Source organism: Charadrius vociferus, unplaced genomic scaffold (genome assembly GCF_000708025.1).
Source record: "Charadrius vociferus isolate BGI_N301 unplaced genomic scaffold, ASM70802v2 scaffold186, whole genome shotgun sequence".
NCBI classification, from domain to species: Eukaryota; Metazoa; Chordata; class Aves; order Charadriiformes; family Charadriidae; genus Charadrius; species Charadrius vociferus.
Window position 1 is genome coordinate 1930940 of NW_009648793.1, and position 22614 is coordinate 1953553.

General features: G+C 36.2%; 1 protein-coding gene across 1 annotated transcript; it reads right to left on the minus strand.

Annotated features, from left to right (window-relative positions):
- Positions 1-1195: 1195 nt before the first annotated feature.
- On the minus strand, positions 1196-12194 carry RELL1 (RELT-like 1). Its single transcript, XM_009886814.1, has 6 exons — positions 11966-12194; positions 10099-10170; positions 8733-8790; positions 5658-5897; positions 4804-4991; positions 1196-1432 (listed from the first exon to the last, which is right to left on the minus strand). Exons 1-5 carry the CDS (start codon positions 12069-12071, stop codon positions 4811-4813), a joined length of 657 nt encoding a protein of 218 aa, XP_009885116.1. The 5' UTR covers positions 12072-12194; the 3' UTR covers positions 1196-1432; positions 4804-4810.
- Between the last annotated feature and the right edge of the window lie 10420 nt (positions 12195-22614).

Here is a 22614-nt window from a genome sequence, read left to right on the forward strand (position 1 = left end):
TGTGGGAGTGTCTAAAACAAGCAAGAAGATCAATTTTTATCTTTGTACACATTGATTGTTAACAGTGCATAAATTGATGAAGAAACCCAATTCTCAGATATGAAGGAGAAACACAGTTTAGAGCACTTGGACTAAAAGTATTGAAAGTATTAATTAAAAACAAATAAACTCCAAAACAAACACTGATTTGCATTGAGTTCATTCTCAGAATATAGTGCAATCTCTACTAAAATGCATTACATTAGAGCTTGTATTCTTAGGCACTGAGAACAAATGCTATTTTTCAGTTTCTATTACACAGCAAAATTTGCTGAAGTATTGCAAAGATTTCTCTCCCAAAACCAAGTAACAGGACAAAGCAGAGATCATAAGTAGACACAAAGAATTAACGTCACAAAACCATCATTGATATTTTTAGCAGTAAGTCACTCCTAAAATATGAAGGGAGCGACACTGGCTTAAGATTTGGTGCCACTGAAAATGGCTACCCTCAGTCCAATAAAGCCACTCTGAAGTACTTTAGTATATACTCCATAAATTTTTAATGCCAAATATTCCATATCCTTATCTAATGGCTGAAATATGTTGCCTTAGCTTAATAAAGAACCTGAAGGTAAAAACAAAAGAGAAAGGCAAAACTATCAGGCATTCTTCAAACATGAGTAAGTAGTTACAAGAAGGCAAGAGAACAAGTGGCCTTGAGGAAAGTAACCTTCCCAAGAGCTCACCCAATTGCATAGAAAAAGACACTCTTCAGCCTATGTTAAGTGTAAGGAGGAAGTAAGGGGGAGAAGAGCGCAATTTAATTTAACATCTGCATATAGCTGAACCACTATGAAGTACCCTTCACAGAGTCTGAGGGCTCATGTACTAAAGGCACACATGCGGATTTTGACTGATATAATTATTTCCTTGTATGTTTTGCTTGGCTACAGCAGTTAGATTAAAAGTGTATTTTCATCTTCCAAAGGCTGGCTTTTATCTTCAGCAAACACTTGTAAATTCTGGAGGGGAAGAACAGAGGAGAAAAATCCAGATAGACCAGAGGGGTAAACACAGTCTACCCATAGAGTAATCATATTACTCATAGTATTGTGCTCATTAAAAATGCTTGACTAAGTAAAAAAACCCCTAAGATTATTTGATAAGGCTTTTACCTTTCCTGTCCAAAACCTTATATGTCATGTTTCTTTCCAAGATGAAGCTCAACATTTGGTATGAGGTCCACACAGCTCAACTGCATTTACGTGTCTAAATCTTACTGATTTTACTGGTGAAAAACCATTAAGTGTTTAACCTTGCACGGATACCATCACAGAACTTGTAAAATGCTACAGTGCCATAAATACATTTCCTTAAATAGTATGCATCTCTTGGGAGTTTTCAGTTTTCTCCAAAGTGCTAGCAGACAAGATTCTTCTAAAAGTTCCACCTGCAAGAAAAGAAAACAATTCTAAAAATAAGCCTAAATAGCAAAATTAGTTTTAGGATGAACATGCCAATTAAAAAGTTAGCAGATGCTCCGAAATGGAAAATAATGCCACAATTGCATGAAGTGGTTGCTGTGCATTTCAAGTTTAGCATGTGAAATCCTAAAGGGGAGGAACTAAAAATTCAGCTGGTACTCATGAAAAGGATGAACACATAGACAAACTAACAAATCACATCACAGTGCAAAGCACACACAACTTTAAGAAGGATACTAGGAATGGAAAATGTTACGTAGCTTCAGTGCACCAGTACCTTAAGTTTTTGTTTACCCCGTAGCTTACAATGGATGTTCAAGAGCTCAACTCAAAATTTTTACTTCAATTATCAGCTCTGTATCAACTACTTTTTACGTGCCACTAAGCATATTTTAAGCAAACTTAACTGATGAAATGGAGTTTGCTGAGAACATGAACCTTGGAGACATGGAGAAGACATGCTACAACTTCAAAGGATGCAGCCAGCAAGACACTAGGATAAGCTGAAACACTGTTGAGGTCACTTCAGGAAAATACTACGAGCACATCAGTGTAGTGGAAAAAAAGCCCTGAACTCTAGAGTACCAGTGAACACAAGCAACCAGCAATATTATGTCATTCAGGTACTGCCCAACTCAGGAATTCCATCTCATGCAGGAACTCTCAGTAACAGTGGTTGAAGTCAGGCCAGAAAGCACAAGTCTACCGCCTCCAAATGCTGGAACAAATCTCTTCTGGCAGCAGTTAAACAGACACTTGTGTTTGCCTTCTTCCTCTACATCTGATTCTGAGGCAAATTCTCCAAAACTATATGCTTTTTATCATAAATTTCTTGGCTGGAGGCACAGCAGTCTTAAATGCTGCTTATCTGTTCAGTTTCAGTAAATTAAGCTATAATTACTTATTTCAAACTTCTAATAAATTATTGAAGTAAAGGTCTAACTACTACCTGTTTATATGTGAACAGTGTTTCATCGTGTTGGACAAAAACTGATCTAGAGCCATGCCAGGGAACAGTATCTTAGCAAGATCTGTTTATTTTTTGTAGTGCACATCAAACAGGCCTGGCTAGTTTCCCAGATGATTTACAAAACAGTTCTGTTGGACTGGAGAGACCTTTACAACAGATTCCGGAGCCATTTTTCTGCTATTAGAACATTTGTTTTCAGAAAGGGCAATACTTTAATCCTAAGAGAAGTTCCACAATAAAAAGCTGCCATAGATGGACATTTGAATTTTTTATAGCTATACTATCATATCTCTCTAGAGAACAGCTTATTTTTAGATTAAAGTAGTAATGGTTTAAATTTAGAGAACAACTTTTAGGTAATTACAGGGAACAGCTTTTTTTATTTGGGAGAGGAAAAACAAATTGGAAAGAAAAATGGACTACAAAATATTTTTAGAATTATTTTGACAGATGCTTTTTTTGTTAAATCAAAGTGCACTGGAATTATCTTTATTTTCATATATAACCTTTTCTTTTTATTTCTAATGCTTAAAGAAGAGATAACTAGTCTGCCTTTAAGTCAAAAATCGTATTACAAACAGTCTGATCATGCTACCATTAGAGATATAGAAAAGAAAAAAAGTTACAGAAGTAACAAAATAATTAGCTGGGCATGAAAATGCCAGTGCAGCCAGTGAAGAGGTTATCTGCTGCTGCCTTTAGCTAATATCGATTTTTTAAAAGGGAAGAAACTAAAAAAGAAACCACACCAACAAAAAAAAAAAATCCCTGAGCATCAGGACATAATTCTGAAACAGAAAATAAGAGTAAAGTTTGTCTTGCACTGACATCTGTAAATCCTTCACAGATTACAGACCAGCAGTGAGACAGCTGCCACTAGACAGCTATGATTTGCCAAAATTTGCCACAGAACAAAAAGCAAAACAAAAACCCCAACCATCCTTACAATCCATCACCTACCTCCAAGGCAGGGCAAGCTGTATTTACACTGGCTTTGACAAGCATTTGTCCAGTTTGGCCTTACAAATGTCCAGCAATAAAAATACAACAGCTTCTTCCAACTTCTTAAATTTTTGAAACCTGAACTCCACCTCCTTGCAAATTAGCCTACTATTTACCTTCTTACCCACTGAGCAAAAAGAACAACTTACTTCATTACCTTCCACAGCTTTTTAAACATTTGGAAGCATACCATATCTCCAAATCTTTCTTCCTCTAAGGCAATGGTTTCCAAAAATTTGGTGTAATTTGGTCTAGACAAATACATCAGCTTGGTTCAATAGTCATACCTGTGCTGTCAGTAAAGGTTGAGAGGAAGTATCCCATTGCATACTACCTCTCTACTTTGTCTTCCTTTCTAAATTGATACAATCACAGAAAGTTTTCTTAATGAATAAACAACCGGATATAACAAAAAGGCCACATTTTGCACCTTGGCCTGTCAGCATTTAACCTCAAGGCACTTGAGGTGTTCTAGGTCTTGTTACATTTTTAAACATACCCAATTTCCACTTATGCATTTCCCTTCTATGTTTGAAGTTCCTGAGAGTTTGAAACTGGACTGAGCTGACACAACATGACTTTTTCCTCTCTCAGCATACAGAGAGTTTGGCACTGTGCACTTTGTTCACTTTATCCACTTTATCAAATCCAGTGCCTTTATTTTGCCACCCCAGAATACCTTTCTTTTTAAGTAGCTTGGTGTGCATTCCAAAACCATGCCAGACATGGTTTTGACACGCTTAATGTAGTACCTGAAGCAATTCACTTAAGTTTAATGACTCACAAGAAAACCTCAGCCTCCTGCCTTAGTGACCTACCATAGATCCCTGCGATACGAGCATTTTCATGTTTCCATTCATATTAGCCAAAGCTCCACTGATCTATCAGAGAAGTACCTAGTAAGCAGTCACCTTATACAGGCACGCAGGACAGGGCAGCAAGCATAAGGAAGCACTGTAGTTATTCTAGTGATGCAGCTGTCAGCAGCGTTTGTTTCTTTTGGGTAGTAAGCACATTGCCACCAAGTCTGAACCATCATTTATTGCCAAAAATTAATACGCAGATGTTTTATTTCTTGGACCAGTGATGCCACTCCACACAGTAGTTTTTACTTCAATATCTACTCTAACTACAAAGTTCAAATAAACAATTAAATAAGAATTTTGTAGATAATTTAGCCTTTACCAATTTATAGTTAACTGAGTGATCAAATACAGTTTTTGCAGACTTCTGTAGAAACTTTTGAAATTGAAAAATGAGTTTTCACACAGAATTGATACATTTTCAACTTCATTTATCTTTACTGGTTACCTTCACTTACTTCACAACATACCACTTTCAGTATTAGTTCCCAATGTTTGATACCTGCAGTTTACTCTGAGCTTCTTCTCTCTTGCATCTCCTGTTTCCCAGGTGTGGCAGATGCTTCGCTCTCTTCCTGTTTCACAGGCGTTCCAGGCATATCACCATTGACACTCTCCACACCAGTAACAGACATCAGGCTTTTCCGTTCTTTGGAATTTGATTTGTGCTCCACTTTTGTGACTCTAAATCTGAGGCAAGCAAAAGAAAGATTCAGTTGCATTTCCCCAGAGATTAGTTAGATCATTCTCAGTACCCAGTGCAGGGACAGGAATACATTTTCAGGTCCCAAGACCCAGACATCAGAGCAGACACCCACGCAGACCCAGCTTCACCTCAGAGCAATCTTCCTTCTTATTACCTACATGTACTTTTAATAATCACTACTGCTGAATCACACTTTCTCAGGGAATTGTGTTTTAAAGCAGAATCCACAGATTGCATACTACTTCTTAGAACAGTAATTTTCTAAGACAATTACGACATAAGCTAGGAATTAAAAATAATGAAACAGAATGAAGTGCTTTCTATAGCCAACACTTACTTGAGAAATATAAAATTCAGAAACAGAGGAATTTATTAGCATGCAATCCTTGTTTCTTTTTAGCTAGTATTAATAGAACAATAGCTTTGGATTTACACATACAGTAAAGCCCCATCTATTTACATCGTTCAAAAAAAAAAAAAGAGAGAGTCACATTTACTTCTTCCAGAAATAACTTCAGTCTAATAGTAACAGGGTTACAAGAAACAATCACTGATGCTGTAAACAGAGTAGACTCAATGGATATCTGATGGAACATGGGCCACTGTAGCATCCCTAAGAAAGGTATACAATAAAATGACCTAAGTCTTACCTTCCCACAGAAAGGACTGTAACTTCTCCAAGACGACTCCTTCTGTGCTCTTTAGATTTATGAGCTGGCTTTATAAGGTGCCATCGTTTGTGGCTACAACGAGTACAAACATCCTTTTCTACTACTCCTCCCACAGTATGGAAGTGATGGCCTTTGCAGCTGTGTTTAAATGGAACAGCACCAGGTGACAAAGGAGACCCTGGACTCGTTGGACTCCCAGGAGAGGTAGGAGATAAAGGGCTGTAGGAAAAATTATAAAGGAAATTTAGTGTTTACTACAAAATCTTATTTCTGAAGAAGGAAAAAGGGATAAAATATAACCTTCAGTTATGCCTAGTGAATAGCTATTTTTTTCAGGTACCATTTATTTGTGAGGATGTCTAATTTAAGGTTCCCTCTGGTATCATATTTTTGCAGTTAATATCACTTCCATAAATTAATTCAGCTGCAGTCATGTGGTTAAGGTAACTAATACAAAGAGCAAGGAAATGAAAAAAATAAAATAAAATCAGGCTGAAATAGAAGAGAACAGGTTACATGGACTTACACTGATGAAGACACCTGATTAGCTGATTAAATTCACACTTGGAGAACTAAGGAAAGTATTTCAGAATTATTACAATATCTTTAAGAAGTCACAGAAGAAGAGCATAGTCCCACGATACTGCAGAGGCAAAACTAAAATGTCTACCATGAAAAGCAATCAACAGATCATTCATCTTAAGCTTCGGAAAAATGCTTTTTTTTAAGTATGTAAAAAGAAAGAAAAAGCAGTACGACCACCCAAAGGCATTTATTGAGAATATCTAATCAACTCAATCTAATTTTATTCTAAAACAGAAAAGCTGATAGCACAGATAGAAAGCAGATGCACTTTTTTGGACTGTCTTGCAACACATTCTCCTAAAGCAACCTAAAGCTCAGCGCATTAAGGGTGAAATTACTGTAGCATAAGGTAGCACACCTTGTTCAAAAAAAAGAAAAAGACATACCAGAGAGTTATATATCAGTAGCTTACAATGAAACCAGGAAGACATACTAAATGTGGTTGTTCTGATCCTGATGATACTCAGTGTTTTAAGTCATAGAATCATAGAATGGTTTAGGTTGGAAAGATCATCGAGTTCCAACCCCCCTGCCATGGGCAGGGACACCTCCCACTAGACCAGGTTGCCCAAGGCCCTGTCCAGCCTGGCCTTGAACACCTCCAGGGATGGGGCCTCAACAACCTCTCTGGGCAACCTGTGCCAGTGCCTCACCACCCTCAAAGCGAAAAACTTCTTCCTAATGTTTAATCTAAACCTGCCCTCTTCCAAATAGTTCCTTGGGTAACGGAATAGAAGAACAGCTGAAGTACCCATTAATTTGAGTCATCCATAGTAACTTGTAGAGGACAAGATGAGAAGATGAAGATGGATGATCAGAGGAGAGCACGTGTGCAAAAGACACATTCACACATACATAAATCTTATTAAAAATACTGGATGTATTGTAGTAAGGACAACACAAATTTCAGTGCTTTAGCAGAAAAATTTTACAAACCCATATTAAAAAGCAACTAGCCAGATTATCATTCTTCAGAAAAAGAAGGTCAAGATCACAAGCTGTACATGAATCATTACGATGTTGTTGCTTAAAAAGGACAAATTTCACAGTGAAAATAACAGGAGTATAACCTGTGAACCTAAAGTTACATTACGCAGCATTAATCATGACTCAGCTGAACATTCCATCCAGTTTTAGAAATATTATTTCAAGAAAAATACTAACAAACTGAGATACTCCAAAGGAGAACAGAAAGAACAAATTAAAGAAATAAAAAATGCCATTAAGAGATTGGAGTTACTTGGATGCTTTTTTTTTTTTTTTTTTAAACAAAAATATCGACAGGAGACATTTAATGGTCTTCAAATAAGTAAGAGAATGCTATAAGGGAAATAAAATCCATTCAACATCTGATGCAAAGACAGGAACTGATGGCTTTAAGTAGCAGAAGTGTGGATTTTACTTAGCCATTACTATTCCTATTTTTATGAAGTGTTTCATTATGCACCAAACTTACTAAGAAATATAGTAGACTTGCGCTTGAGTTACTAAAGCTTTAGGAGTATTTGACAAGAAATGATGTAAGAGCAAACAATCATTTTTCCCTTCCCCTCACTTTTTGTATTTCAGTTCACCACTGAAACAATAGTCTAAAACCCCCAAAATAACACCACACATCCCTACACAAAAAGATTGAGTTAAAACTGAAACAAATATTTCTGCTGCACCATAAAATTTTAAAAATAATTCCTATACTTGAGAAGAAAAAATTGAACTTACAAAAGGAGTTCAATAACCAAACCTCTCACCATTAAAACAGGAGATAAGCAGTTGCATACTCAACTATTTGTTTTGCTAAAACTATACAGTCCCACTTCTTTTATTAGTGACACAGCACTACTTGAACTTTCATCTTCTCTGCCTTGGATATGAACACAGAACTACATACGAAGAGTATTTAGAGTAGTAAAGATATAGTTTAAAGGTATTTATGTACAGATATAAGTACTTTTACACAAATGATGCATCTGCAACTCAAGGGCTAAACTACTTTCTCTACATAATTCTCCAAACAGGCGTGTAGTGAAAAAAAAATAAGATGCAGGTCACCCAATGTATATTATTACCACAATTATAAAGAAAAAAGTAAACCAGAAGGAGACACAGAAAGAGTTGTCTATTTTAAGTTAGTATCCATACAAGTGAAACGAATGCTTCTGTTCTTTCAAGACAGAGTAGCTTTGGACTAAGCCAACTTGTAAGTAACTTCACCCTAAAGCAAACAACTATTTGCAGCCTCTGTAAATCTTTAGCCCCAAAAGCAGTAAAAAATCTGTGTTACAAAGCTAGAACACATATCCAGGAGAGCCAGTTACTAACTCAGAGCATACATTAAAATTTAGCAACTCAGAGACACCACAAGGAAATCAAAGTAACATCCTCTTAGCTGGTAACTCAGGAAATAAAACCCTTTAAAGGGTACAGTTTTAGTTGCCTCAGGAAACATGCATTAGAAAGATGAGTAATTACCTTTCAGGTTCAAAGACACTGCTATCTGCTACCATGGCCTTTAACACATCCGCATTTGCTGCAATGAGAATAAATAGAATTCTTCAAAAGTGTACAGCTCTAACTTCAGAAAAAAAACAAACAGCAAAATTAAAGGTCCTCAAAGAAATTTCATCTAAAAGAAAGACGACTACATTACGTAGTCCAAAAAGGCATGACAGAAAATTATACAAAAAATGTTAATATAATTCTATGGGATTTTCTTAACATGAGCTACTAAAATTACATATTGCACTCAAAGCTCTGCCCCAATACAAGCCATAAAACGTAGCCATCTGCACAACGCTCCCAAACAAGATCTCTGAAAATTTTAAAACATCCATTTGACCACAGGAGTATCATCACCTCACACGTACAAAGCAACTTGAGATTAAAAACACCAGTTTAAGTGAGCCTTACAAAATGCAAATTGGTTATAAGCCAAGAACTACCAACTGCTCACGTATTCCAAAAAAACCCACGTGATGTACCTAATCTTAACCTCAAGGAAAAATACGCAAACTCAAAGCCCTAACAGTTATTGAGAGGAAAAAAAAACACCAAACAACAACACAAAACACGAAAAACCCCACACAACAAACCCAACCCATAACCACAGCTCTTCCAGATGATTAGTCTTCATTCAGAAGTAATTCAAAGCAAGTTCAACGCTTAGGAGAACTTTGATTTATATAAATGGTATATTAAAAGGCTAAAGGTTCGTGTACTATAAAAACATGCAGTCTCCTAAATATTTGCCCAGTAGAAGAAAGATGTTCTGAACTAATCAACCACTCCATAGGCTACTTCACTGTGATTTTATTTTTTCAGTCATATCTTCTTTATCCGTTACATTGCACACACAACACATGAAGATACCATGTTCAAAATTCAACGTTAGCACTAGTCTACCCTATTGCCTCAGTTATGCACAAACCCTTCATGAGATAACAGCTGCAGGAATCATTTCAAGACAACAAGTTTAATCTGGTCAAAACACAAATGTTTCACATGCTTTAAACACTGCCATAAAGAAAGCAACCTTTAGCTTTTACTTCACAAACAATACAAAAACATGAACATAAAAAAATCAAACACCCAAATAGTTAAAATATTGAGAAGTGCATGAACCAAACTTACCATACCAAATAATTTTCAGGTAATTGAAAACCTTTCCTATTTTATTTGAAGTTATTGCGTTCTGAAGGCAATCTCAAAGAGTTAAGTATGTACAAAATTGTTATTAAATGAAAACACATGAACATACCATACTTAAGAATATCTGAAAAAAAGTATTTGTTATAGAACACCATCACAAAGGCTTATAACCAGTATCACAATACTATACCTTCATTTTTCATAATGTAGTTAACAATTTGTCCCACAGTGTCGCTATTCTCATGTATAGTTTCATTCATTTCTGTGCAAGGAAATAAATATGTTGTCAATATCTTGGCCTTCCAAATCAAGAACTGATTAATTTTAATACAAAGTAAAAACAAACAAAAAAACAAGCCTAAACAAAACACAAACACACACCAGAAAAACTTACATATAAAAAGACATGATCTATTGTTACTTTGGAGAGAAAGCTTAGATGAGACTTTTGAGTCCTTATGCAGGAAAAAATATAAACACGTTTATGGAATCCACACAGACTCTAACGTATTCATCCAAGAGCTGAATAAACTCAGTATTTTCACAAGCATACACCAAAATTCCTTCTCTAGCTCATAAAGAGACAAGAGAGCAGTATTTCCAATGCTAACCACAGGGAGGAAAAAAAGAACAAAAATTCATTAAACTGTCTCAAGTCACTATTTTAAAGTAGGTATTACCAACTTCTAGTATAAGAGAGATTCAGTTTACGCTTTTCACCACAGCTACAAGGACATAATATTTGATTTTTTAAATCAAATACTACAGGAGCAAGGGATTTAAGAAAAGACATACTTAACACTTTTGGAATCGATCGCATCCATTAACAATACTGGAAGCTTCCCCAGAATAACCTCAGAAGGCAGAGAAAGATCACAGAGAAAAATAGGACAACTAAGAGGCACAGCTCTGCCCTTCCCTAATAATTGTTATGACTAGCTTTATAAAAAAATAATAATAAAAAAAATAATCACAGGATTGAGGCAAGTTTGATAGGCAAGACCCTAAATTTGCCTAAGTGGTAGTTTAGGGGCTTCCCCATCTCTGTACCCATCCTTCATCTTCATCCTCATACCTGCAACTTTGCAATGCAACTTAGACACAGCTACTGCCCCAAATAAAGACCTAAAAGTTGTCCCCCTTTCACTACTGCTCACCTTGCCATTATGACGCAGGTGAACTAACAGATCAGACAGTCCCACTCACTGCGTACATGCCCCAGGCAGTAATTGCTTAAGAATGTACTGACACATCATTACTGCACCCCATGGCTCTACCCTTACCAGGGAGCCACTGTAATTTGCGCCTATTATGAACCTACTGACAGTAATTGGGAGAAAGAAAGAGGCCCAACATATTTACAAGTGACTTGGCCCTTGTATTTACTTAGCCAAATGCTATACTGAGTTACTAAAGCCCTCCTCAAGTGGTAACACTCTCTTCTTTGTTCTTTTTTTCAAGTAAGAGAAGATGGGAATAAGGAACCATAAAAACAATAGCACAAACAAACAAACATTAGAACAAAACAAAGGTATCGTTAAGAACAATTTATAATCAGCACGCATTACCTAAAACAGAATGTAGACAGTCAGTCCAAAGGCTAGGTTTTATAATGAGAGAGGAGATAAGAATGACAGTACAACAGGAACAAATTAAGGTTGCTAAACATAAAATTAAGATTTTAAAAGGCTTTAAAAGGCAGCTTTTTGTGACTCCTCACATAGAATTATGGATAATAATATTTTGTTGCTAACAGCACGTGGAATGCACAAAAGCAATCTGGTGACTCCAGTTACAGTGTATAGCTGCAAACAAATATACTGGATACTTTGATCCCTTCGCAAGCTTTTAATTGAGGACTTGCATGGGAAATTGGAACACTCCTAGTTTTGACTGGCAAAGATCAAAACCCAACATACTTATAATGGTAATAAAAATATTTTTCTTAGCATTGTTTTGATGTCAAATATAGACAGGAAAAATGACAGAAGTCTCACAATTAATTACTCCATAGTAGTTGCAACGTACAGAAGTTGTTTATTAGACTTGTTGATTACCTATTTTTTCATCAAGTTTTTCTTCTTCTACTTGTTCAGCCTCTGTTGTACAACGATATCCTTTTTTCTTAAGGACATGACAGATGAGGATCCCCAAGAGACCCATGATGAAGAAAACGGGAACCAATGCAAAGGCAATATACTCTAGGTGTTCAGCCTTGCCATCATTGCCATCAGTTTTAGTTGCCAAAGTAGTTGTCTGTAAGCCATAGCTTGCCAAAACCTGGAGAAACTCTCCATTATCTACGTAAATGAATAAACACAGTTATTACTATACACTGTAAATAACTTCAAAGCATTTAGAAATTGACAAGCATGACCAAATCCCCATAGCATCAATGTGACGCACTTCTGCCATGACCTGAATGGGTAACCCATACTCTATTGGCTGGTAACTCACACCCATAATGGTAGATATAACCTCTTCATAAAATTATTACAAAACTTCTAACATACATAAAACCCACATGATATTTCTTCAGTATAACTGTGAAGATCAAATTATACTCTAGCCTGATAGGCTTGTAATTTCAACAAGAAGGCTCACATATTTCACTGAGGAATGACACCACCATTGCTCCTTGTTCCCAACAGTGAGGAAAATGCCATACAATTCCTCTGGTCCTAAGTTCATGCAAAATTGCTAAAAAAATGTGGACCCTTCCCTAGTATGAGAGCAAGTACAGGATGTAGTATTGACCCTTGCAAAGAAAACGTATTGTGTTTGAGAGAAATAGCCTTCATTTTTCTTAACAGTGGGATTTCACAGCAGAAAAGATTGAACATTTACCCTCTAATTTACCCTCAGCATAAGGTCGGCCCATTCTTCCCTTGTTTGAGATGTGTAAGCCATTTTGTATTTAAACTTGAAACAGGATGGGAAAGGGTTTATTTTTTTGTTTGTGAAGAATTTAAGTTGCAGCATAGGCACACACTAACTTTATACCCACCCACAATTAAGCATTTTTGTTTCAATTAAGCTCTGAATTTAACAGATGTATATTCCATGTTACAGACTGCCCTTTTGAACTACCAAAAGTACAGGCTATTTACATTAGAAGGGACCTCTGAAGTTCATTAGTCCCAACATTGCTAAAAGTGGCTCTGATTAGATCAGGTTGCTCAGGTAAGCTCCATCTGAAGGATGGATATTCCACAACATTTCTGGGCAACCCATTCCAATACTTGTCCACAATTATGGCCAATACACACAGATAAATTCAAATCTCAGTAAAAGCATACAGGTTCAACTTTTCAGATAAATCCAAGATTACATATTTACATACCAAAACTTCCTTCTGAGCCTCTAGAGTTTGTACACACTCCCCACCCCATATAATAAAGATTTAAATATTACTCTTCCAACATGCAAGAATACACCTGCATTTCTACCCTCTATTCTTCTCCACTTCAGCTGAAGAAATCTTTTTGCCGTATGAAAGAATGACAACAAAAAAACAATAATAAAAAAATAACACTATTCAAGATTTTTTTCCACCTACTTGTATTAAAATGGACAAGGCAATTCACAATCTTTCCATTAATCAAACTGGTTGAAGGAATGAAGACATATCAGAAAACCATTTACATGACAGTGACACTCTCAAAACAGAAATGTCTAGAACAATCAAATCCCTCCCTTTTTAAAAAAAATAATCTAAGCCTCCAGCAAATTGCCGAAAGACCATTATTCCACAAACACTTCTACTGCACTGGCTGTATAACTAAGTTGTATTTGAAAAATACTAGTAAGGTGACAGATAGCTAAAAAAAGACTTGTAAAACTGTAGTTAGACATTTACCTTAGCTTTCTTTATATGAAACACGAAACCTTTTATTTTTAAAGTATTTCTGAATTTTTCAGGACAGTCCTGAACTGTCAGTTCAGTACTAAGTAATACACAAGACTTGTTCAAAGTGAAAAAACCCACAAACTTCTTTGAAATAATGCCCACTAGCAAAAAGAAAAAAAGAAGAGTTAAGCAGTTAACTAATTTTCTAGGCAATAGCAGAAATCCAGGAAAATAGAAGGAAACGCAAACAAACTACTGAATAGATCACAAGGCTAAATGCTAAAATAAAATCTCAGGATGTTTGCTTTGGACTAAGCTGGATGATCTAGCTTGCTCCCAAAAGAGAAAGCTATTTACTTTTAAGAAAGTCCAGCAATCCTACAGATAGTTGTATGCAGATTTTACTTGATAAGTAACCTTTAGAAGCTTTAACGTATGTCTGAGTAGGACAACTGACCAATATATACAATTTAACACTTTAAGACTGCAACTGTTTTGCACTACAATGAAACAAAAGACAGCAAAGCTTAACTGATGCAATCACGTAACAGAGAAGGTTCATGTTAAATACAGTTTATTTGCTTTCTAAGAATTTATAATTTATAATTAATATACCAAAATATTTTTTTAATTATTATTAATTTTTGGCTAAACCACCAGGTAGCAACAGGTACAAACTCCCCACTTAATCACACAAAATAGCTTAATTTACTACCCATGCCCAAGAAAAGCCACCACACCAGAGAAGTGTTATTTTGATGAATATAACATCTCAAAATCTAAAAACTGCAACTTAAATAGTATACATCACAAGCTCAGATAGGTACTAATAAATAAGCATCCTTCATATTCAAATATAAGAAAAAACAGGAAGATGTTTTGGATTTTGCTGGACATCATTCATTTTAAGAATGAATGGTAAATACCTACGACACTATTTCTAAGACATCAGCAGCCACTTACTAGTCAAGCTAACAGGTGGAAGGACAAATCAGGAGGACCACAAAATGAATCTCCGAATTGACTTTTTCGGTTTTCTCCCTCTCCTTGTGGCAAGAGTGGCATGCACTGCCCAAACAAATAACATCTCTTGACATTTCTCTGTAAACATGGTAGGCAATTCCCACTTCAAACTTAGAGAGCGAGTGGGCCTTATCACATGGCCCCTGCTTCAGACTCTCCAAGTTGTGGTTCGTTACAGCTTCTCCACACACAAAGTGACTTTACAAGATCCCTTCCTGTTCAGTCCTCCTCTACCCCACTGGCTGTGCTCCTGACACAGTATAAAAACCAAAAAAGTATAATGTCCTACATAATTTTTAAAATCGTCAACTTGAAACCTCATCAACTTGACACAGCCACTGAAAACATACATACAATTTAAAATACAAAGCTGGTTCACAAAGCTGCATACAATCAACAGGAGAGAACAATTATACAAAGGTTATAGGAAAATGCATCCCAAATACTACTAAGTATTGACAGCAAACAAGAAAAAAAAAATTCTACACAAATCTGAGCCAATCTGAAGTTCACAAGCAACTCCAGCAACAGCGCGTTTTCAGGACAGATCATTGCTGAGCAATCACTAAATACCATCTCCACCCTCCAAAACAGCAAGCTATCAGCAACCACCCAGGTTGATATTCCCAACCTACCTAATACGTATATCACCCATGAATGCTTGTGTGCTAAGAACCATGGTTTAGGTTTCTTTGTTTTCTGTTTCTTTTTCTACCTACATAATCTGTTTCGTGATTTAGTTTAGTACTTTAGCTCGTAGGCTGCCACCTGAAATACCAATGAGAAAACCTCATCAGCTACAGTCTAATCGGCTGTCAAAACGTGATGACAATCTAGACAAATTCTCAAAGGATAGATGCAACCTATACGAGTTAAAAGAAAATAAAAAAAATAAACAAATGCCAGAACTGCGCCTATATTGGCACTTTTTTTCCTGATGGATGTTGAAAAACTCATAATTTATCAAGTAAACGCTCGGTAGCATAATTAGTCCACTAATTGGACTGAGATTTAAAGAGCTTTTGAACTAGGCAGGAAAACAAAGTACTTTTTTTTCCATTTAAAAATGCATTAACAGACAGATACTCCAACATACCAGCCTATATAGATAAGGTCATGTGATTTTTCTTCAGTTGTCCTTAGATACCTAAAAATCCAATTCTCCCACTAAAATTCAACAAGATACAAACAACTTTGCAAAGTATTTTGCTTATTACTAGCAAAAATTAAATCAATATTTCTATATAAATATGGAATTTACACAAAGTCCATCAACTGCTTGATGCCATTCATTTTACATTCAGAGATGTAAAAATTCACCAAAGGCAAACCAAAAATATCCCAGAAGAAATTACCTGGATCAAATAGTTAGTGCTGTGTAGCCTTACAAGCAGAGCGAAGCGCTCAGCTTTCATTATCAAACACCCTACACATACCAAGAAGTCTGCCCTCAAAAATCACAACAGTTATGACATAATGCAAAAACAAGGCTTGCCTAGCTAATGCGCAATATATTTTATGTCCCAAATCATAGCTACATCATTCATTTTATGTTCCTATTCCTCTTCCCCAGAGGTGTATTATACTTATTAACAGCCTGTTGATAGTCTCTACCTTATTTTCTTGACGTATGATGTTGCTTCACAATGTTTTTTTTATGACAAGTTCAGGTCATAGCAATATTGCTTGACTGAAGTCAATTCATATAGAAATTCATTTGCTTCGGTGTTTTGCTGTCCTGGCATTTTTATATACTTGTCATTGTATACCAGTCTACATATCAAAATTACTTGAAAATGTGATCTAAATAAAAAGGTTTAGGAGCAATATTCAGCACATTTAAAGTGATGCTTAAGCTGTCAAACACAGATTGCATTAATGCTACTAATTCAGATCCCACATACTCATTTGCTTAAAAATGAATCTATGTTAGGTACTGAACTTTAATTATTGTCTGCCCTTACTTAATTCTTACCTAAAAAGTAAAATATAAGGACAGTCAACCCCAGACAAGTCTTTTACATTGGTTCTAATCATTACTACTCTGACATAAAATAGTGTTCTTCCAATTCAGCAATGGCTAAAAAAAAATTTTACAGCATCTTTAGGAAACAGAATATAGGAGGAAAAAAGCTATTTCATCCTTCATTAAATGGCAATTTTTACATGGCCTAGACATATCTATTAACATTCTAGTTAAACACTGTATTCCCTCCATATTAGTAAAATAATGTTTGACCAAAAGATATTCCAAGACTACAACATCTTGAAGGCTGCGATAAGAACGACGCTGGAAATAGCCCTGTAAGCAACATAACAAACTTTCTTTCCCCTTAAGGTTTTATAAACTCACAGAAAAGAGGAATGGGAGCACCTTGGAGAGCTGATCCTACTTCAACCCACTGTCAAAACACAGGATTAACTGTACCTAGACAACTACCTGCCAAGCACAGCTAAAGATCCTGCAAAGGTAAAAGCTTGTTCTCCAGACCTATTTTCTTCTCACTGCAAATAGAGGGTCAGAACAATTCCTCCCTTCGTATCTACTACCACAGTATCAGATTCTGCTTGCACTGAATAACAGAATTACTCTTTCCTTCATTTAACTGCATGTACTTGAAAAGATTTCATACTTGGCATGATCACTAGGACCTCCCTAATATGCGCCTCAGTTATCTCAAAGCTTTGCCTTTAGTATTGATCTAATCAGACAATTCTCAAACTTTTCATAAAGCACAGGAGAAATCTCTAGAAATATTTAACATTGCTTAAAGAACAACCCAGATTCTTGAAAAATAAATGCTTTTTATAACCAAGATCAAACCTGTTTAGTTGTTACATATGCAATATAAAACTTATCATTAAAATAACACATTATATTTACTTTTCTGAATCTCCTATACTGAACTTAAGCATAACCTACATCTAGCTGAGCACTTCAAGCACATTCCAGTTGGTTTTGTATTGTTTAATTTACAGAAATTAGCCCATAAACAATGATGTAACCTTCTCCCTGCTCTGCTGATAAAGAATCCTATTTGGTTACTCTGGATTTAGCCCATTATGCCCATGCCATTTATTTCTTACGGCATGCCTTTTAAAGAACTTTGTCTACATGTTATGAATTTGATTGTTCTAGCAATCTACCTGCTACAAATACATACATACATGTTCACTACATTCTTCTCCATAAAGTTCAAGGAATTACATGATCATACTTCCTGCTTTAAGGCACAAAAATGAAAGGTAGCTATCAACCTCACAGTATACAGAAACAAACTATTGTTGGCCTTAATGTTAATTAGTATTTAAAGAAATTAAATACGATCAATGTACAACCTATTTAAGTACAAGACAAATGACATATTCAGATATGGCACATGATCATCAAAACATCTCAGCTAAGCATAGCTGGGAAACAAGTCTCAGTAACAACATCAGCTTATGCATTTCTCCCCCTCCTTGCCATTAATGTGCCAGTTCACCCATCTGTGGAAAAAGAAAAATCACTTAAGGTTCAAAATAATTTAGACAGAATATGGTCAGCTTGGGTGGGGTTTTGCTTCTTTTTTGGTTTGCGGTTTGTTGTGGGCAATGGCACAAGGAGAAATGGTCAGGCAGCTGTGCCCTCCATTCACCCTGTAAGGAAAAGGCACCTGATGATCATACAAAGTGCTTCATCCTCTCCTGGCTCTAGGGGAAGTAGGCTTTGAGCTGCATTAAACTATAATGACACTTCCCACCTCCGGGCCAAACATCTAAGGTGGATGCTTTGATTTAAAGCACTTGTTTTAAGTATCATTTAAAGTCAAACTTTTTTGATTTTAAATTACACACTTCTAAATTCAGGTATAAAAATAATAATAAAAAAATTGTTTATCACTTCAATTTCCTAAATACACACTAAATACCTCGCTCTCTAGAACTTAAGAAAACTAAGTTATTTTTTAAAAACTTAATTAATTTTAGTGAAATGAATTAAATGCCAAAAAATATGACTTTAGATCCCTTGGCATTTCAGAAGTGGGGGATACTTTCTTAAAAGAAACTATAAATCAGCTTTTTACTTTTATTCAGTACATTCAACTTACTTATTTAGACATAAAATAAAGCATTCTACTAGAGCTGCAGTAGAAGTTTCTGTTATCGAAGTCTAATTTCATTTTTTAGGTTCTTAATTCAAGTTCCTAGCAGCGAGTTTTTTCAGAACTCTGATGGTAATTATATACTGATTAATTACAGGGTTTTAGTTATTTTAATGACAGTAAATTTAGCCAGAACAGTTTGCTGCTACTTCAAATTAAATATACATTTTAAGAGTTACCTGATTTAAATAGTATTTATCTATTCTGGACACAGCTACCAAGTTGCCTTTGCATAACTAAACAGATGAAATAACAAGCAATTTCAATCACAAGTCAAAATATATCACTGCCCAAAACAGACACACAAAAGATATTTAGGAAATGTTTGGGCTTCTCTGCCTTCCTAGTAAGGTGGTAGCTACAGAAGAGACCAGGCAAACTAGAAAAGGCACCACAGAACAGGTTAAAAAAAAAAAATTTGGCCTTATTTTCTAGAGGAAAATACTCTCAAGTGAAGAAAACTTATTGCCTACCATTTGTTTGTCTATTGTTCAAGAAAATTGTACTTTAGGGAATATGCATAAACTGAATAACAGAGAAAGAACACCTATCATCAAAAAGGAACATTCAACAAGTTTGTGAATTCCGTTTAACTTCCAGCTTCCTTGTAGTAATCAGAACCTACTACCAGAAGTGAAATAAGCAGGAAGTCTGATGACAAAAAGGAAGCCACATGATGAAAGAACATACTGACAACTAGTAACAGTACTGCCAATTGCCTTAGAGGTTAAGCAAGGTTGTTTAAGGTTTCCTTTTAAAAACAGACCTCAAAACCTTCATTAGATTTGTCAAAAGCAGTATTTCAGAAAAGCGAGCAGAAGGATCAACCACGTTTCTTTAAAAATTGTTCTAACTGCACCTACTTTGAGAACGCTAATAGTAAGAAGTATGCAGCAAGTCTCAGGGATGACCTACCTGAACATAGTCCCCAACAGCAGGCTTACAACCCAACATTGTATTCAAAACCATAAGGCGGCAAACCTTTCATAGTACCTAAAGGTGAAACCTGCTAAGAGTCCAAATTAGAGACCAAGTCTTTGGCTCACTGAAGTCACCACAAAAATTGTGACTGTGGGCAAATTTTGCAGTAGGTCTGGAAAGAGAGCTTCCTACTCTGAGTTCTGAGAGGTGAGTCTCCGCCCTGATGAGTTCTTTCCTAATCCCTGTTTATTTCTGAATTACATGCCCTATCAACACTTCAAGTAAGCTGTCTGCAAAAAGTTTCAGGTGGGCTTTCCTGAAAGTCTGATGCCTCCTATGTGAGGATAGGCTCTATTAACAGCAAACAAACTATAGCTAAAAGCATTACTGTATAATGCATGTAACCCTGAACAATTTTTAACTATTGCCATCTCTACACTCCCAGATAAAGCTTGTTAGGAACCAAAAAGGAAGACCAAACTTAATAAATCATCTTGTCATATCACCCAGTCAGTCCAAACAATCACACCAGGAAGACATCTGACATTACTAAGAATTCAATGAGGAGAAAAAAAAAACCCAACAGAAACAAAACCCAAGCGTATCGAGAGCAGTTTCGTGCTGTTAAGAAAGGGAAAAACCACAATATGAAGGCCAGTAACAGAGACTCAGACCATTCCTGGTGCACAGCTGGTAATGCTGTGGAAACACACACTGAGACAAAAAGCTCATGTTTCAGTGCTTACCAGTGTTAAAATCACAGTGCTTAGAGTGTAATTGCTTTGGTCAGTACTTGCGCAGCACATAGCTCCTACTGCAAAATTACATAAAACCGACGCTTTGCATTTCTGTTGGAAATTTTTTTCTCGAATTTCAGTTTTCAAATAAAATATGCACTGCATACAGCTACTACATGCATTTAATAAAGCATGAAATTAATAAATTAATAAAGCATGAAATTTAATAAACTTCACCAGTTTGGCTGTTTAAAAAAAAAAAAAATCCTTCCTGGACACCCCAGATATTTAAAAGTATTCCATATCACAGGTAAATTTACAAGTGCAAGTAGCATCTAGCAAGCAGGATTAAATCAATGCTAGCAAGCACATCATATCAATACATTTATACAAACTAACATCCACACTAGTTTAGATGAGTCAAAAATCAATTTTAACCAAAAGCAGTGTACCTCCTGTGTAAAGATATAGCAGATAAACTGACAGAAAGCATTTGGCAAACTCAAAGGAAGGAGAAAATTCTTTCACAGCTTTCGCATTTCCTGCTAGACTTGTAAACTTTTAGATTTCATAAGTACAATCCTAATCATCTAGATATACCAGACTAAATTATTGCTATCATTATCAAATCCTACTAATCACATAGCATACAAACAGTCCTCCAGCATAACTGCCTTCAAGCTTAATAAAGCAATCCTGAGTATAAACATTTGTAAAAAGTCACTATAAACCTACACATATACAGCCTTTGGTTTACTAAAACATGTGTTACACAGGCTTCAAGATGCCAGTAGTACGTAAACCGTATAATAATCTCAACTTGTAGAAACATGCAGTAATACACCAAAGTAACAACCATCAAAGAGTAAATTAACTTTTATCTGTTAAAAAATATTTTACACCAAAGCAACTGAGAAGGGGGAGGGAAGGTTATCATGATCAAGAGAAGAAAAATCCATAATTCCTCTCCTCCTCTTACCTCTGCATACAAAACCTGAAAGAAATAGGAACACCTTGGAGAACACCAACTACCAGTCAACACAAATTTGAAATTCAAGATGCTTAAACTCTTTCAGTGAAATCGATTAGCTGGGGTGGAAAAAAAAATATCTGATAATGCTAGTAACTTTAGCACCATTTTACTGTCCCCAGTTGTGCCTAGCGGTACTTATTTCCTTCTGCTTTCCTGAAAAGAGAGATGGACTGGAGACAACAAGCCTTCCATTCCTTTCGCTTTCAGGAAACAAACAGCAGCTGGTAGATATCTCGATCACTTCTGACCAAGCTGGCCTGCACCCAGTAATAATTACAGATGTACAAAAGTAAGTACAGAAAGACTAGAAGCATTTTGTGCCTAATTTTATTAAGCATGCTAACTGTTTCTACCAAGTGCCAGTTTACTCTGAAACAAGCTGGTATACTCTTATCAGTTAAATATGACCCAAAAGTAATACAGCTGATCAAGTTGAAATCCACGCCAGGTAAGGATGAGCATCAGCCTAAACACAGATGTTTGAGAAGCGCAGACAACACACAAAAGAGCACCGCAGACGACACAGGCAACAAAATCAGTTTCACTTTGAGATTATTAGTACCATAACATTTGGGGTTAGATATAAACAAAGAAAATGTCATTTAAAACTAACTTCCTCTGGCGCTTGTACGTGTGGAGTGCTCTTCAGGGGTCTCCAGGAGTGAATTTCCCAAACCCAAACACCAACCCAAGTTTAATGTCACAGCAGACACTGAAGTAGAAGCGATTCTTTGATGCATTTCTACCCTGGGAACCATCCGATTCCAGCCTCGAGTTAAATCTGCTACGGAGGAGTTGCCAGAGTCGAGTTTGTATAGTTCATCACAGGTTTGTCGGGTTTTTTTCTTTATCCCACCCCCCCAACTAAATTAACAATCCGGGGCTGGGAAGGGGGTGGCTGTCACGACATCCAGAACCGTTTTATCGCTGGAAGCACCGGCACGGGAACAGGGACAGCCCGCCCCCGCCCCATCCCGCCCGAGAGGGACCCCACACC

Excerpts from the sequence above, each read along its gene's own strand:
- RELL1 (XM_009886814.1), bottom strand. The coding sequence starts at position 12,071 with ATGGGTCTCTTGGGGATCCTCATCTGTCATGTCCTTAAGAAAAAAGGA. Across the intron at positions 10,171-11,965 it reads AAAACTTGATGAAAAAATAG|AAATGAATGAAACTATACAT; the intron begins GTAATCAACAAG and ends TTCCTTGCACAG. Across the intron at positions 4,992-5,657 it reads ACAGTCCTTTCTGTGGGAAG|ATTTAGAGTCACAAAAGTGG; the intron begins GTAAGACTTAGG and ends TGCTTGCCTCAG.